This window comes from Bubalus kerabau, chromosome 9 (assembly GCF_029407905.1).
Source record: "Bubalus kerabau isolate K-KA32 ecotype Philippines breed swamp buffalo chromosome 9, PCC_UOA_SB_1v2, whole genome shotgun sequence".
Taxonomy (NCBI): Eukaryota; Metazoa; Chordata; class Mammalia; order Artiodactyla; family Bovidae; genus Bubalus; species Bubalus kerabau.
The window spans coordinates 17,404,910-17,422,301 of NC_073632.1; the positions used below are offsets into that span (position 1 = coordinate 17,404,910).

Sequence of the window (17,392 nt, forward strand, 5' to 3'; positions counted from 1 at the left end):
TTCTCTCAAAAATATAGTAGGGTTCATTTGTGTTTGTCTCCATTCAGTTCTGGTGCCAGTGACTATGGCAAAATAGTTCTTTCCTGCTGTGGTTCTTAAGCCTGACTTACTTATTGCTTTCCTGTGCACTCAGCACTTTCTCTTTGTCTTGAAGGCATCTGAAACAGGAGGCATTGCTGAGTGGGATGGCCACACCCTAATATAATCTTATCCACAGTGCTGTATTTCTTTGTTTCATCAGGAAGTCTTAAAAGTTCTGTGAAAAATGCCATTGGTAATTTGATAAGGATTGCATTAAATCTGTACATGGCCTTAGGTGAGATAGTCATTTTAACAATATTGATTCTTCTAATTCAAGAACATGGTATATCTTTCCATCTGTTTTTGTTGACTTGCATTTCTTTCATCTGTGTCTTAGAGTTTTTGGAGTACAGATCTTGCCTCTTTAGGTAGGTTTATTCCTTTTGACATTTTATTCTTTTTGATGCAATTATAAATGGGATTGTTCCTTAATTTTCCTTTCTGATAGTTCACTTTTGCCTATAGAAATAGCAACAGATTTCTGTATATTAATTTAGTACCCTGCAACTTTACTGAATTCATTGATGAATTCCATTAGTTTACTGGTAGCGTTGTTAGGGTTTCCTAGAACAGAAATTTTAAGATGTGTATGAAAACACAAAAGACCTCAAATATACAAAAAAATCCTGAGAAAGAAGAGCAGAGCTGGAGGAATCATACTCCTTGACTTCAGAATATACTACAAAGCTACAGTAATCAAAACAGTATGGTACTGGCACCAAAACAGACATATAGATTGATGAAAAAGGATAGAAAACCTATATATAAACCCTTACTCTTATGTCAATTAACCAATGACAAAGGAAGAAGAATATACAGAGGAGAAAAAACAGTCTCTTCAATAAGTGTGCTGAGAAAACTGAGCAATTGCATGTAAAAAAAAGAAATTGCAGCGTTCTCTAACTCCATATACAAAAATAGACTCAAAATGGATTAAAGACCTAAATGTAAGTTAGGATACTATAAAACCCCTAGAGTAAAAACAGACCAAACACTCTAATAAATCAAAAATAAACAAATGGAACCTAATCAAACTTAGAAACTTTTACACAGCAAAAGAAACCATAAAAAAATGAAGATTTAACTACAAAATGAGAGAAAATATTTGCAAGCGATGCAACTGACAAGGGCCTAATTTCCAAAATATACAAACAACTCATATGATACAGCAAAAAAAAAAAAAAAAAAAAATCAAAAATTGGTCAGAAGACCTAAATAGACATTTCTCCAAAGGAGCCATGCAGGTGGCCAATAGGCAAATGAAAAGATGCTTAACATTGTCAGCCATTAGAGAAATGAAAAGGAAAACCTCAATGAAATACCACTGCATACTGATGAGAATGACCATCATTAAAAAGTTTACAAATAACAAATGCTAGAGAGGGTATGGAGAAAGCATTCCCACTGATTGGCAACTTAGTGCAGCAATTATGAAAAACAGGCTGGAGGTTCTCCAGAAAACTAAACATAGAATTACTACATGATCCAATAATCTCACTCCTGGGCTATATAGCCAGACAAAACTATAATTCAAAAAGATACATGCATCTTTATGTTCTGTAGCAGCACTGTTTACAATAGTTAAGACATGGAAACAAATGTCCATTGACAGATGAATGAATGATGAAGATGTGGTATGTGTGTATATATTAATATATATGTGTGTGTATACATATATATATGATGACATACTGTTCAGCATAAGGAATGAAGTAAGGCCATTTATAGCAACATGGATGCAACTAGAGATTACCATACTAAGTGAAGTATGTCAGAAAAAGACACGTACCATATATCACTTATATGTGGAATTTAAAATTAAACTTATCTATAGACATATAGAACAGATTTGTGTACCAAGTGGGAGGGTTTGGGGAAGGATGGACTGGGAGTTTGGGGTTAGTAGATGCAAGCGATTACATACAGGGTAGAGAAACAACAAGGTCCTGCTCTATGGCATAGGGAACAAATAATACTCATTATCTTGAGATAAATCATAACAAAAAACAGTGGATATATGTGTGTTTAACTGAGTCACTTTGCTATACCATAGAAGTTAACACAACATAAACCAACTATGCTTCAATAAAAAATAGAAAGAAACTACAATGAGGTATTGTCTCACACCAGTCAGAATGGCCATCATCAGTAAATGTTTGCAAGGGCATGGATTAGAGGGAACCCTTCTATAGTGTTGATGCGAATATAAATTGGTACAGCCACTATAGAGAACAGTATGGAGTTTCCTTAAAAATAATAGAGTTACCATATAATCCAGCAGTCCCACTCTGCACGTACATCTGGAAAAGATGAAAACTCTAATTTGAAAAGATGCATGCAACTCACTCTTCATAGCAGCGCTATTTACAGTAGTCAAGACATGGAAGCAACCTAAATGTTCGTCAACAGATAAATGGATAAATATGTGGTACATATATACATTGGAATATTCAGTTCAGTACAGTCGCTCAGTCACGTCCAACTCTGCAACCCCATGGACTGCAGCCCACCAGGCCTCCCTATTGATCACCGACTCCCGGAGTTTACCCAAACTCCAAACAAAGTCCATTGACTTGGTGATGCCATAAAAAAGAATGAAATAATGCCATTTGCAGACATGGATGAACCTGGAGATTATCATATTAAGTGAAGTAAGTCAGATAGAGGAAGACAGATAATCATATGATATCTCTTATATGTGGAATCTAAAAAAAAAAAAAAGATACAAATGAACTTATTCACAAAACAAAAATAGATTCACATAGAAAACAAATTTATCGTTACCAAAGGGGAAATGTTGAGGAGAAAGGAATAAATTAGGAGATTGGGATAGGAGATATAAAAACCACTACATATGAAATAAACAACAAGGACCTATTGTATAGCACAAGGAACTATATTCAATATCTTGTAAGGGATTATAATGGAAAAGAGTCTGAAAAGGAATATATATGTAATTGAGTCACTTTGCTGTATATCTGAAGTGAATACATTTTAAATCAACTATACTTCAATAAAAAGTTTGTTTTGAAAAAAAATGTCTTAATAGAAGTCTTTGGGAAAAGTACTAATAATCTTATCTCCTGATAATGCAGATATTGAAGGAGTTGACTACAGGGACCCATTTCTACTCTATTTCCTTCCATCTTTCATTGCCAACTGGCCAGTTCTTGCCTGAATAAAGGCAGCAAAGAACCACTGGCACACATGAATGTTGTGGTTCTTTTCATATTCTTACCTTGAAGTTCTGAGGTTTTTATGGTCACCACGTTCTGTAAGTTATTGTCGGCAGCAGTTTCTGGCATGTTTTGCTCCAATATAACCAGGGTCACCATTATTTTCTTAATAGTTTTGTCTGTTACTCTGTTGCCTGGTACCCAGTGACTTAGCCAGTGCCACATATTTTAGAATTTTGTTATGACAGTTCTCTAATTCTGGTATTAATTTCTGTATTGAAGAAAAGGCTGCTGTAAAGGGATACAAAAGTGAAATGGTTTAAATGAGGAAAAAAGATATTTCTTGCTTAGATAACAGGCCTACTGATACAGGTGGTAGAGATGCTATGTTCCCTGAAGGAAATGAAGACATGAGAGGTAAACTACCAAAATGTTGGATTTGAACTCAGATCCTAAGCCTTGTTTTAATCATTGTGCTGTACTTAATCTATATTAATCTCTTCCTGGTGGTTAGTGAGCTTTTTGAGGTGTCGGGAACTTACCTCAGGGGCCTTGACCTCTTGCATTTGCTAGCTTCTAGTAAGTGTTCAATAAATGTTTGAATGATTGAATACCTGTTTTATTTCTGAGTAAGTTAAGGCATAGAGACCTAACCAAACTTGACACACAGGCAGGGCTAGAACACAAGAATATATGTACAGGAGAAGCTGTCTTAGAGAAGAGACTACTTCCATGAACAGGAAATATATAAAGGCAGTATCATTTTGATCTCCTTAGAAATAGTTACTGTAAAAATTTTTTGATTATTAAGCTTTAACAATTAAGGAAGGTGGTAAAGTCTATATATACATGATGGAAAGAAGAAAAAAATCTGTGAAGAAGTGTGAATGTGGTCTTCATTCTAACATTTTTAGTACCTAAAATAATTATACCAAAGGCAAAAGACTTTTTTTAAATTTAAGCAATAAATATTTGGAGTGTGGAAAAAAAAACTATGCACAGTATATCCAGGCACCTTTTTTGTCAAAATATTTTAAATAGCTCATAGCATATGTGTGTATGTATATACACACACGTTTCATATCTCTCTATTTATCTGTGTGTGAAGTTTCAAAAATCATTTCTTCTACCAAGGGAATGGCATATTTTAAAATGGTGAGTTCTACATCTTAAACATTGATAAGTTTAGGACTTCCTTGGTGGTTCCAGTGGTTGGGAATCCACCTGCCAGTGCAGGGGACACAGGCTTGGTTCCTGGTCCGGGAAGATTCCACATGCTGTGGGCAGCTGAGCCATGTGTGGAAACTGCTGAGCCCACATGCCTAGAGCCCGTGCTCCACAGTGAGAGAAGCCACCACAGTGAGAAGCCCGTGCACCGCAACTAGAGAGTAGTCCTTGCTTGCTGCAACTAGAGAAAACCTACGCACAGTGGCAAAGACCCAGCACAGCCAAAAATAATAAATAAACAGAAGATTCTTAAAAAAGTGAAAAGCTTATACTGTTTTGGGTATTCATGAGGATTGTTTCTGAACCACTGCACTAAGAAAATACTCCTCTATTATTGTACTTTGAAGTGTACACAGGTGAATCATAATAAAGATAATAGTTACTATTGATGTGTGAAACTGAATGAAAACAAATTTCTAACCCTTATTCCTAAGCCTTATGGAGGATATGGATCTTCTGGATAAATTGAAAGTACTAAGTAACAAAGCATAGGTTTCCTTAAAATGGACATTTGTATGCCTCTTATTTTGTTTGAGATGTTATTTTTTCTTTTTCATAGGGGGAGCACTATTATTTTAGCAAGAATCACTAACTGGAAGTGCAGCATTGGTTATTTAATGATATTAAAATGAAGTTTTGATCAGCAGAGGTAAGACGATGGCATTTCTTTTGTGTTCAATTCATAATCAAAATATTTGCTAGATTTCTATGAAGAACTGTTTTAAGAAATGCGAAGGGTCAATATTATCCCACTTGCAAGTAACAAGTTAGCCTTCCCAAGCACCATGGATGTCTGCAGAAGACTCAAGACTCCTCCTGGGTCAGAGAAAAGGACAGTTTATATGCGGGGCAATAGCAGTGGCTGGAGTACGAGGCAGCCTGCGTAAGAGTAGTTTATGTTACATGAGAGGATGCCTGAGCTGAGGGACCTGAATCTTTCGTGAGGGACAGTGAGCTTGCTAATTTATGCTTCAGAGGAGACTTAATCTCTATCACACTGGACAGTAAAAAGATTTGCCCTTTACTCCAGTATGAGACACTGTCCCTGATTCCTGACACTTTGCTAAACATGTGTCCTTGAAAAATAGTCTGAAATAAAGGCAGTCAGTGTCTCTGCTTGCAAGACATGCAGAAACATAAGCACTCTCAGAATTGTCTTTCAACACTTTCTTACTACATCAAATTGCTTTTTGAAGTATGTGTTATTGATAAGGATGATTGCAGTGATGCTTTTTGAAATGGTGTGAAGATGGGAACTATTAAACTATTAATACCTAACAATAGGAGATTGTTTAAATTATAACATCATGGTATAATAGTTATTAACATAGATATTGGTAAAAATAAATGAAATAAGCAGATTAAATTAAATGTATACATAATTTGATCCTACTTTTATAGAAAGTGTATAAATATATATATAAATATAAAGAAATATACCAAAGTATGTATTTCAATGGATAGAATTATAAATGTTTTCTTTTTTGCTTGTATCTCTCTTTTTGACCTCTTGAAAATAAACACTTTAGACTTTTGTAATGAGGGGGAAATTGTTTTTAATTAAAAAATGAGCAGTCATTTAAGAACTTCACCTGACAGAGAAAAAGCTTCATAAATTTAAATGGGAATTAAAGAATGCCAATTCTTTTTTTGACTCTGAGTTGCCTTTATGTGAAGTGCAGTGTAGAACTAGAAGAGAATAATTAGGTAACTTAATTTTTCTCTTAAAAAGTTACCTTTTACCTATGATAAAGTCAATAGTTACTTTGAACAATTTGCTGTATTATTTATTATCACATAGTTGTCACAAAGAGAAACAAATCTTAGAAAAGCATTCAAACAGGGTAGATCTAGGGTAGTGCTGTTTAGTATTTCCTTAGTACATATGTATAGTGAGTACATATGTATAGATTCTGGTGCTGTACAGTCAGATCAAGCTAAGTTAGGAGCACTAAATGAATTGTCTTCATTTTTATTTCCTGCCTGCATATCATACTCTGAAATATGTTTAATGTTAGTGATTTTGTAAGTTGGCATTTTTTTTGTGCTTCTCATGATTTTTTTCCCCCTACTTTAACCAAGGTGCTGTTACCAGATTTGTCTTCTGAGTATAAACTAAAAATGACTGAAGTTCAAGCAATGGTAGAATTCTCCGTGGAGCTAAACAAGTTCTACAATGTGGATTTATTTCAGAGAGGGTTTGTATTTTCATGTGAAAATTATGTATTTTGCATAAGATAAATTGTACAGTTTTCATTTAAATTTAAGTACATACTTTTGTTTGAGCATATATAAAGAAAACAATGAGCTATGTTCAAGGATTTTCTTAGTGAAATTTTATTTCTAAATAAATGAGTATTATTCCTATGGATTTAATGAAGATTCTGGATATATTTAACTTATGTTTATGAATTTGTGCTGAGCATTGAGAGGACTTCACTGAAAATTGATAAGAAAGATTTCACTTCTGCTTTTTTAAAAGATGACAGTGTGTGGCTTTGAAAAAAGCAGAATATACACACATAATATACATACACAAAATAGCTTAGTAGGAATACAATATGATGACTCTTTAAAAAGTATATATAGAAAGTGCTCTAGAAATCAGAAGCGAAAGACCTCTTTCTGGTAGCATGTCAGGAAAGGCCCATGACCGGGGGATAGGGTCAAAGCATGGGTAAGAGTGATAGGGAGAGGATAAGGTGAAAGAGCCTCTCGGTGGGAGAAAACATTGTGAATCCAGTCTCGGAAATAGGAATGAACATGTTATTTTAAAGAGTCCTAAGAGGCTGGATATTTTCTGGTAGAATTGCAGAAGAAAAGACAGCAGAGGAGAGGTTATGTTTGTGAAGGGCTTTTGTTGTCTGGAGGAGAGTTGATACTAGGGATTGGGGTAGCCACTGGTGGTTTCCAAGAACGGATGACATGGTCACCATTATTACAATTAGTACTTACTGGCATGTGGAGAGCATGATGATACTGAATGGATGGTCCGGCAGAAGAAATAGAGGCCCAGGGGCAGGGTAGAGGGGCTCACAATATCTCAGGACATAAACCTGAATCTTTACACTGGGGATGGTAGTGGTAGGGCCATGACTGGGAGATGATGAAAGAAATAATCCTATTGTTGATTGTTTATCTCGGCTTTGCCATCTTGTTGAAAAAACAAAGACAGCTGTGCTCTGCGCCACGTGGTCTCTCACCCATCAGCAGGACAGCCTGGGCTTGTCCCCCTGGCAGAGGGGGAGTCCAGGAAAGTGAGCAGAAGGTGCAGGGTCCCCTCACTGACACAGAGCCTTCCCAGGGCTGGGCTGGTGGCTCTTGGGCCAGTGAAACCTCTGTAAAACTTGATGGGAATTCTGCGTGTCTGGCATGGTTGATTCCATGCCCTGAAACCCACACCCACACTTGTTGAGTGAGACGTGACTGCTCTCTAGATGAATCACTACTGTGTAGAGATCAGAATTCTGTGGGATCCTGCCCTTGAACTTCCTAAAAGCCCTTTTGTCAAGCTGAAAATGTCTACTTAGACACTGCCCTTAGCTCTTTTGGAGATCTTAAGAAAGGGATTTACAGCCACACCCTTGATTAGATCTTTGTATGAAGTTTTATTTTCCAAACCAGGAAGTCTTGGTTCCTCTCTGTTTTTTCTAGATTCTGCTTATAAAATGACCAGGTGTTTCTTTAGCTCATCTCTTTCTTGCAGAACCTTACTGTATGGCTTGGAGCAACCAGGTGACATTTTCAGCATTCTGCCAGAAAATTAGCTTGCTCAAGCCAAAAAGTTTCTTTTAAATACAGTCTAACTTCTTTTAAGTTATTGTTTGAAAGCATAGTCACCAAAAATTTATCACTACAAAACATGGGTCACTGTTTTTTAAGTCTCATATAATTTCCTCATTATTTTTCTTGCCTTTGTAACTGTAACTACTACTTTGGTCCCAAAGTCAATGACACATATTTTGTTTTTATTAGTACCAATTTCTGTATTAGTTATTTATTGCAACAGTAATGCAGCTAACAAAAAACCCAAAGCCTCAGTGGCATCACAATGATAAACATTTATTTCAGCTCACAGATCTGTGGACCAGCTGGATGGTTGTGCTAATCTGGGTTGGCTGAGCTCGCACGCAGTCGGCTGGCAGGGAGCTGCATGGTATAGAACGGACTCACCTGGATGCACTCATCTCTGCTCTATCACCTCTCATCCTGCAATGTTATTCTCACTGAGGAGGCAGGAGTCCAGAGAGACAGAGAAACCTTACAAAAAGATCTAGGCTTGGCACTAGCTCACTGTCTTCTCTGCCACAGCATACTGCCTAAAACAAGTGGTCAGGACAGCCCAAAGGGATGGGGACCTGCACCCTACTTGTTGATGGGAATCGTACTGTGAGAGGCATGGATACGAGGATGGGTGAAAAAAAATTGAGGACCTTTAAAAGTCTCCCACGTACTTTAATGTTTTTTGGGGATTGTTATTAATCAATAACAATCTCTGAGACCTTTTGAGGTTATTAAGTGAAAGCAAAAGTTGCTGACTCTGCGACCCCATGGACTACACAGTCCCTGAAATTCTTCAGGCCAGAATACTGGAATGGGTAGCTTTTCCCTTCTCCAGGGATCTTCCCAACCCAGGGATCAAACCCAGGTCTCTCGCCTTGCAGGTGGATTCTTTACCAGCTGAGCCACCAGGGAAACCCAAGAATACTGGAGTGGGTAGCCTATCCCTTCTCCAGTGGATCTTCCTGACCCAGGAATCGAACTGGGGTCTTCTGCATTGCAGGCGGATTCTTTACCAACTGAGCTATGAGGTTATTAGGAGTAGGATTTAATAACTGATTCCATGTGGAGGATATTGCAGAGACAGAAAAAAACATTAAAAAATATGTATGTGGAGGTATGTCTTTACATGATGTCGAGGATTACTTTGAAATAGCTTAGCAAAGAAAAAAATTACATATGAATCAAATGTGGCAAAATCTTTTTCATTGGTGGAAAATGGGCAGTGGGGATTGAGTTCACTGCTCTACTTTTTACAAATTTGGAATTTTTAATAAATTTAAATGATAATGCTGAAGTTTTGCATCACATTTACTTGGACAATATTAGTGATACTGATGTACATAATGAAGTTACAAGGGATCGTAGTGTGGAATTTAAGGTTGGATCATTTTGTTAGGTTGAGTGTAAGGTAAGAGCCAAGTAGAGACAGTTCATAATTGAAGATATGGAACTGGAAATACGGTCTTAGTGAACTTCTCTTCCATCTTACTGTCAGCCATCATCAGCATAGCATGTATGATTGCTGCTTTCATTTATTTTCTGTTATTCTGCAATCTGGTTTCCACATCCATTGAGGACTCTTGAAGAATGTAGTTACTGATCTTTGAAAAATCTAGTAATTAGAGGCTTATTGTTTTTAGATATATTACTTGATTTATTTATTTGTAAGAATGTTTTTGAGGATATAATTTAGTCTTTTTTCTATTCTGATTTAATTAGTTCCTACCTTTTAAATCTTTGCTTTATGCTTCTTATTGCGCCTTTACTGCCTTTGCCATATAAATCAGTTAACTTGGAGCTTGTGTTTGCTATAATGTTAAGTAATTGTCAGCTTTAGTATATAAACAGATACATTTATTTAAATTTATATTTAAATGCTAGGAAATAAAATATGTCTTTTCCAGTTTATTTTCTGTATGTCAAATGACTTTTTAGGAGACTGAGATGAGAAACTTAAAAATTCAAGTAATGAAATGGAGGCAGACCTCAGAAATACTGCAGGTTCAGCTTCTGAACACCTCAGGAAAGTGGGTATCACAGTGAAGTCACGTGAAGTTTGTGGTTGCTCAGTGCATATAAACGTGATGTTTATACTAAACTGTAGGCTGTTATGTCTAAAAATACAATGTACATACTGTAAGTAAAAAGTACCTTAATGCTAGAAAATGCTAACCATCATCTGAGTTTTCAGTGAAGCATAATCTTTTTGTAGTAGTCACGTCAAAGATTAACTATCACAGATCACCATAGCAAATATAATAGCAATTAAAGTGAAATTTTGTGAAAATGACCACAGTTTCTGTGGCACAGAGACACAAAGTGAGCAAATGCTGTTGGGAAAATGGCACCAATAGGCTGCTCAGCACAGAGTTACCACGAAACTTCAATTCGTAAAAAACACATGATCCACAAAGTGTAGTAAACTGAAGTATGATAAAATGAGATCTGCCTGCAGTCCTGTGGAGTATTTTATTTCGATGTTTTAAAAATAACATCAATAACTGAATAGCGCTGGAGTCATAGCCCAGCAGGAACTAAATGAAAGTGGAGTGTGAATAAGCACCACTTGTGCATGTTTGGTGACAGTACTTGTCCTGCACGTCCCTAGGGCTGAGTGTTTAGCTTTGCCACTGTTACACGATAAGAAAGCAGTTAGACACCTGCTTATTTAACTTATATGTAGAGTACATCATGAGAAACGCTGGGCTGGAAGAAGCACAAGCTGGAATCAAGATTGCCAGGAGAAATAGCAATCACCTCAGATATGCAGATGACACCACCCTTATGGCAGAAAGTGAAGAGGAACTAAAGAGCCTCTTGATGAAAGTGAAAGAGGAGAGTGAGAAAGTTGGCTTAAAGCTCAACATTCAGAAAATGAAGATCATGGCATCTGGTCCCATCACTTCATGGGAAATAGATGGGGAAACAGTAGAAACAGTGTCAGACTTTATTTTTCTGGGCTCCAAAATCACTGCAGATGGTGATTGCAGCCATGAAATTAAAAGACGCTTACTCATTGAAAGTTATGCCCAACCTAGATAGCATATTCAAAAGCAGAGACATTACTTTGCCAACAAAGGTCTGTCTAGTCAAGGCTATGGTTTTTCCTGTGGTCATGTATGGATGTGAGAGTTGGACTGTGAAGAAAGCTGAGTGCCGAAGAATTGATGCTTTTGAACTGTGGTGTTGGAGAAGACTCTAGAGAGTCCCTTGAACTGCAAGGAGATCCAACCAGTCCATTCTAAAGGACATCACTCCTGGGTGTTCATTGGAAGGACTGATGCTAAAGCTGAAACTCCAATACTTGGGGCACCTCATGCGAAGAGTTGACTCATTGGAAAAGACCCTGATGCTGGGAGGGATTGGGGGCAGGAGGAGAAGGGGACGACAGAGGATGAGATGGCTGGATGGCATCACCGACTTGATGGACATGAGTTTGAGTGAACTCTGGGAGTTGATGATGGAAAGGGAGGCCTGGTGTGCTGCGATTCATGGGGTCGCAAACAGTCAGACATGACTGAGCGACTGAACTGAACTGAACTGAAACTCCAGGCAGGCACAGAGAGAGAACATGTGACATCTGATTAGGTCCGTTTTTACCATAATTACATTATTGTTTCCTTAATGGTAAACAAATAGTCAAGATACTAACAATATAAAGAAAAACTACCTTTATTTTCATTTTAATCTGTTCTTTTTTAAAATATGGTAGATTGCAAACTCTTGAAAACAAAATTGAGACTCTAAAGCATTGACTATAAATTTGATGTTATTTAATGGTATGTGGATGTATGTCTTATAAATGAGTGCTATGAGAGCTCAGTATAATTAACTTGTTTTGAGTTTATTTACTAGCAATACATGATTTCAAAATGGTGGTCTTCCCAAATGACTCTTTCAAAATTCATTTCTTAAGAGGGCTTAAAGGGGGGAGGAAATTTTGCTTTTTAAATATACGTGGAAGATTGTTGTTTGGACTTCTGCTCTCAGCAGCATACAGGATATGAAAGTGGGATTAAATTGAAGATACAACAACTAAAGTTAGGTATTAAACTGGGGGGGGAAATTTCCTCTCTTTGGAGACCACTGAAAAATTATTAGAACTTTTTTTTCTGGAATTCATTAGGAAATTGCTATCTGTCGTACTCATCTGCACAGTTTGTTACTAATTCAAGAAAAGGTGAAATACTTTTGCCAAAATATAAATTAATGCGCTGCTTTCTTCAATGAGAAAGTCTTGCTTAAAGAAAAACAAAGGACTAACTAAAATTGTGTGCTCTGAGATAGGGTTGATTTACTTTATTTCACTGCAGATTGATAACATGTCACAAAGATGCACCTATGTACATACCACAGTTTAAAGAACACAGCTTTAGAATTAGTGAATGGCTTCTATTTTTTTTTTTTTTTTTTCTAATTGCATTCATGCACATTTTTATTTGGATGGAGGTCATGGAGCATGACCTGCAAACAGCCCCCTGGGAGATACTGAAGGTTGTGTGTCCAACAGAGATTAGTCATGGAATTGGGGTCACCATGGTAAGGAGCGTTCCAGCTCATGTCTACTCCTGGCTTCCAGATGTCTTTGAATATGTCCTGTTAACAGTGTCACAGACTCACCTACTGGGGTATTGCAAGAATTGAATTAAAAAAAGTGAATGGCTTCTAGAATGGAGTTGACTTTAATTCATTTCAGAAGGAGGCAAATGGACTAGCCTTGCATGCGTGCATGATGCTAAGTTGCTATAGTCATGTCTGACTCTTTGCGACCCCTTGAACTGTAGCCCCCCAGGCTCTCTGGCATTGGATTCTCCAGGCAAGAATACTGGAGTGGGGTGCCATACCCTCCTCCAGGGGATCTTCCCAACCCAGGGATCAAACCCACATGTCTTACGTCTCTCCTACATTGGCAGGCAGATTCTTTACCACTAGCATCACTTGGCAAACTGGGACTAGCATTCAGTTCAGTTCAGTTGCTCAGTTGTGTCCGACTCTTTGCAACCCCATGAATTGCAGCATGCCAGGCATCCCTGTCCATCACCAACTCCCGGAGTTCACTCAGACTCACGTCCATCGAGTCAGTGATGCCATCCAGCCATCTCATCCTCTGTCATCCCCTTCTCCTCCTGCCCCCAGTCCCTCCCAGCATCAGAGTCTTTTCCAATGAGTCAACTTTTTGCATGAGGTGGCCAAAGTACTGGAGTTTCAGCCTTAGCATCAGTCCTTCCAATGAACACCCAGGGCTGATCTCCTTTAGGATGGACTGGTTGGATCTCCTTGCAGTCCAAGGGACTCTCAAGAGTCTTCTCCAACACCGCAGTTCAAAAGTATCAATTCTTCGGCACTCAGCCTTCTTCGCAGTCCATCTCTCACATCCATACATGACCACAGGAAAAACCATAGCCTTGACTAGACAGACCTTTGTTGGCAAAGTAATGTCTCTGCTTTTGAATATGCTATCTAGGTTGGTCATAACTTTGCTTCCAAGGAGTAAGCATCTTTAGTATATAGGTTCTCATAAACCAGTTTAATTAGCTACAACTGCTTTTCCCATGCAGTCCTACACCATTTCCTTGTCAAAAGCTATATTACTGCAAGGTGAGTAATATATTATGATTTGGAAATAAAGAAGAACAAGGATATGGACTTAGAAATTGTTTTCTTAAATTGTAGTAACATCGCAAGATAGTGGAACTGAAATCCTCTTAGGAAACGTTTGTGGAACCCTAGAAACTAGATTCCATACAACAGTCTTTAAATGCTCTGAACTAAATAAATCTTAAATCCTTTCCATTAATGATTCTGAGGTTGTTAAACTCATGAGAAGTTTATAGTTTGATTTTAAAATGACTGTCAGCCAAAAGAGAAAATTACATGCTGATTTTTTTGGATTATTGACATTGATTACAACCTTGGAAAAGATAATCCCTTGCCTATAATGTCATGTATATGTTGTGTAAATTTCAAAAACTGGGGACTTCTGATTAAGTGGTGCTGATTGGGACTCACAACAAACCACTTCAAGTTTTCTTCAAGGCCTTCAAAAGTGTCTAAAATTGTCTGTTTTTTCAGTAAGGTATAAGAACTGAGAATATTCTATAAGAAGTTAATCAGTTTTTCATATTAATGAATCAGCCACTCTGTAGTCAGAAAGTTTGTTTTCTCAAAAGCAGTTAGCATCAGTTATTAGACTATTTCTGAATCTTTAGATTTCTGTCATTGTTGTGTCCTATCTCATTTTTAAAAAGTGATACCATGGTATAAGTCTGCCATTTGTGGCCTGTGTGAAACAGGATGTCTGCATTCTTTGAAGAATCATAAGGACGGAATTGATAGTGATTAGGATCCCCAAAATTAGCCAGTACTGGCCTTGATTGACCTGTGTTTGAAGTATAAATACAGAAAAATTAAATTATGAACTGTGAAAAAAAATATGGAAAACAGAGAAAAATAGTGTAATGTTAATGTTGTCAATTAACTAGAAGGAAATCTTTCCATTAAAGGACAATTTTTATTATGAGAAACGTCTACACGAAAATCAAAGCGTAAATGACTTTAATGCAAACAAACACCTGTGGGAGGAGAAACATGAAACTTATGAGTTTGTGTACTCACAGATTCAAATTTAATGTTTCCATCTTAATGCAAATAAATTATGAAACAGTTTACACAAAGATGAATTTATTTATGGATCAAATATTACTTAATCCGGGGACTGTCTGTATGGATTTTATGAGAGTTCCACTTGTAAACAAGATATTCTCAAACAGGTAACCAATGAATTCAGCTCAGTAATAAACAAGAATAGATCTTTCCTGATCTTAATAAAAACTTTTTGAGACAGCAAGTGAACCGTTTATTTTCTTGACAAAATTAAAGAATAGATTTTAAATGTTAAAAAGTTTACATAAAAGGGTAAAAAGTTTACATTTCAAAAATTAAAGAGTACCGGTTTCAAAAGATGTTACCTAAAAAGAAATATGAATCTACTCAAACTTTTTTATTAAATTACTCATGATCCTACAATAAGACAATATCCCCTTCAGGAAAAATACAGTGACCACAGTATTCTGTCTTTAGTAACAGTTGGAAGATATTCTAAGAAAATACTGCATCTTAGAAAATATACTCTCTATTTACTCTTTTTGAGTATATTACTTATGATATGTTCTGAACAACAGGAGAGGGAGTAAAAATTTAGAACTCTAAGGAAGTTGTAATAGGGAATTGGCTTTGAAACATATTAAAATGATAAAATAAGTCAAATAATACATTTATCAAGTTAAATCTTAGGGTTCTTTAAATTTTGCTCATTTTGAACAGATTAGTGAATTGGTTCTCGAGAGTTATTAATAAAATATGGAAAAGGAGAATGATGGTAAGAGGAGTAATTGTTAAATTCGGCATCTTGCCCAAATGTAAAGCAAAATTTTAAAAAATGTATTTCTATAAAATCTTATAGCTGTATACTAATGTTTCTGAAAAGTTTAATTGCTTTCTAATGAAATTAAAGGTTAAATGTGGTTATTGGGGAAAAAAAAAATAAACAGGCTAACCAGCATTAACATAGCAAATTAAAGAACGGAAAACATCAGCAACATCAAAAACTAGAATAAGATGACAAATACAAACATTTAAAATTATTGTGACCATAAATTTACCATAAATAGTTTTAAGTTTTCCTGTTTAAAAGCAGACTTTTGGATTTTAAATATCTGATATTTTGAGAACAGATACCTACAAATTAAAAATTCTTACTTGATGAATTGAAGCTTTTATCATTATGAAGGGAAATGATTGGCAAAGGAAATGGCAATCCACTCCAGTATTCTTGCCTAGAGAATTCCATGGACAGAGGAGCCTGGTTGGAGTCCATGGGATCTCAGAGTCAGACTTGACTGAAACGACTTACCACATCATTTATGAAAATACTTTTATATCCTAATAATGCTTTTTGCTTTTAACTTTGTTCTAATATTAATATTGTAACATCAGTTTTCTTTTGGTTAGCATTTGCAAAGTGTACCTTTTACCATTCTTTTATTTTCAGACTTTCTCTATCCTTGTATTTTAGCTTTGTTGTAAACAACACACAGTGGTATTTCCTTTTTCATTCTTTAGAACATTCTTTGTTTAACTGGAACATTTAGTCCATTTATAGTTAATGTGATTGTTGATAATGTGTGTCTTTCTATCCATTATCTTATATTTTGTGCTTTTTATAGTCCCTCTTATATTTTTTTCCCCATATCTCTCTCTCTCTTTTTTTCATGTTCTGATTTCTGCAGAGATCTTCAGGTTTATTCTTTGAGAGAGATTTTCCTTTTCTTATGTCTGGCCCTTGGAAAATACCAATCTAGGACCACCTTTGTTTCTTGAAGGAAAATTTTGAAACACATCAAAGTATAGTAAACATATATATACCAAACATCTAGCCAATAATTATCAAAGTTTTTTCCTCTTTATTTTTCCTCCTTATTTCTTTTTTCAATATCTCTAATGCAGGAAGGCTTTTGTTTTTGAAAATCTGCAAAGTCATTATCATACTTAAAGAAATTTAAAAAATAATTTCTTGGTATCAAATAAAACAGGGTTCTCATTTCTTCATTCATCTTATATATGTGTTTTTATAATTTATGTTTGATTCAGTATCCCACCAAAATTTATAGGTTGCATTTGAATGTTAATGTCTCTTAAATTTTTTTTTTTAATTTATAATAGCTCAGTTTAGGCTTAATTAAATTCTGATAGTTTTTGAGAAAAATCGTTCATAGGTACGTAGAAGGCAATGGCAGCCCACTCCAGTACTCTTGCCCGGAAAATCCCATGGATGGAGGAGCCTGGTAGGCTGCAGTCCATGGGGTGGCTAAGAGTCAGACACGACTGAGCGACTTCACTTTCACTTTCACTTTCATGCATTGGAGAAGGTAATGGCAAACCCACTCCAGCGTTCTTGCCTGGAGAATCCCAGGGACAGTGGAGCCAGGTGGGCTGCTGTCTCTGGGGTCACACACAGTCGGACACGACTGAAGCGACTTAGCAGCAGCAGTTCATAGGTGATGCTGTGTTTTTCCTGTTACATTACACCTGAGGGCATAAAATGTCTCTTTTCATAAATTTGAGTA

At 36.4% G+C, this 17,392-nt stretch overlaps 1 protein-coding gene across 8 annotated transcripts in view; it reads left to right on the top strand.

Annotated features, from left to right (window-relative positions):
- The window catches only part of FAM135A (family with sequence similarity 135 member A), a 162,149-nt gene that overhangs the window by 17,126 nt on the left and 127,631 nt on the right, over window positions 1-17,392 (top strand). For 6 of the 8 annotated variants that reach the window (XM_055534764.1, XM_055534768.1, XM_055534767.1 and 3 more), the window contains 2 exons: window positions 5,044-5,133; window positions 6,567-6,682. In XM_055534764.1, coding sequence (XP_055390739.1) covers window positions 6,606-6,682 — 77 coding nt within the window. In that variant the 5' untranslated portion in view covers window positions 5,044-5,133; window positions 6,567-6,605. Of the gene's footprint in view, window positions 1-5,020; window positions 5,134-6,566; window positions 6,683-17,392 lie in introns of those variants that run through there. The other 2 variants (XM_055534765.1, XM_055534769.1) reach the window with 2 other exon arrangements.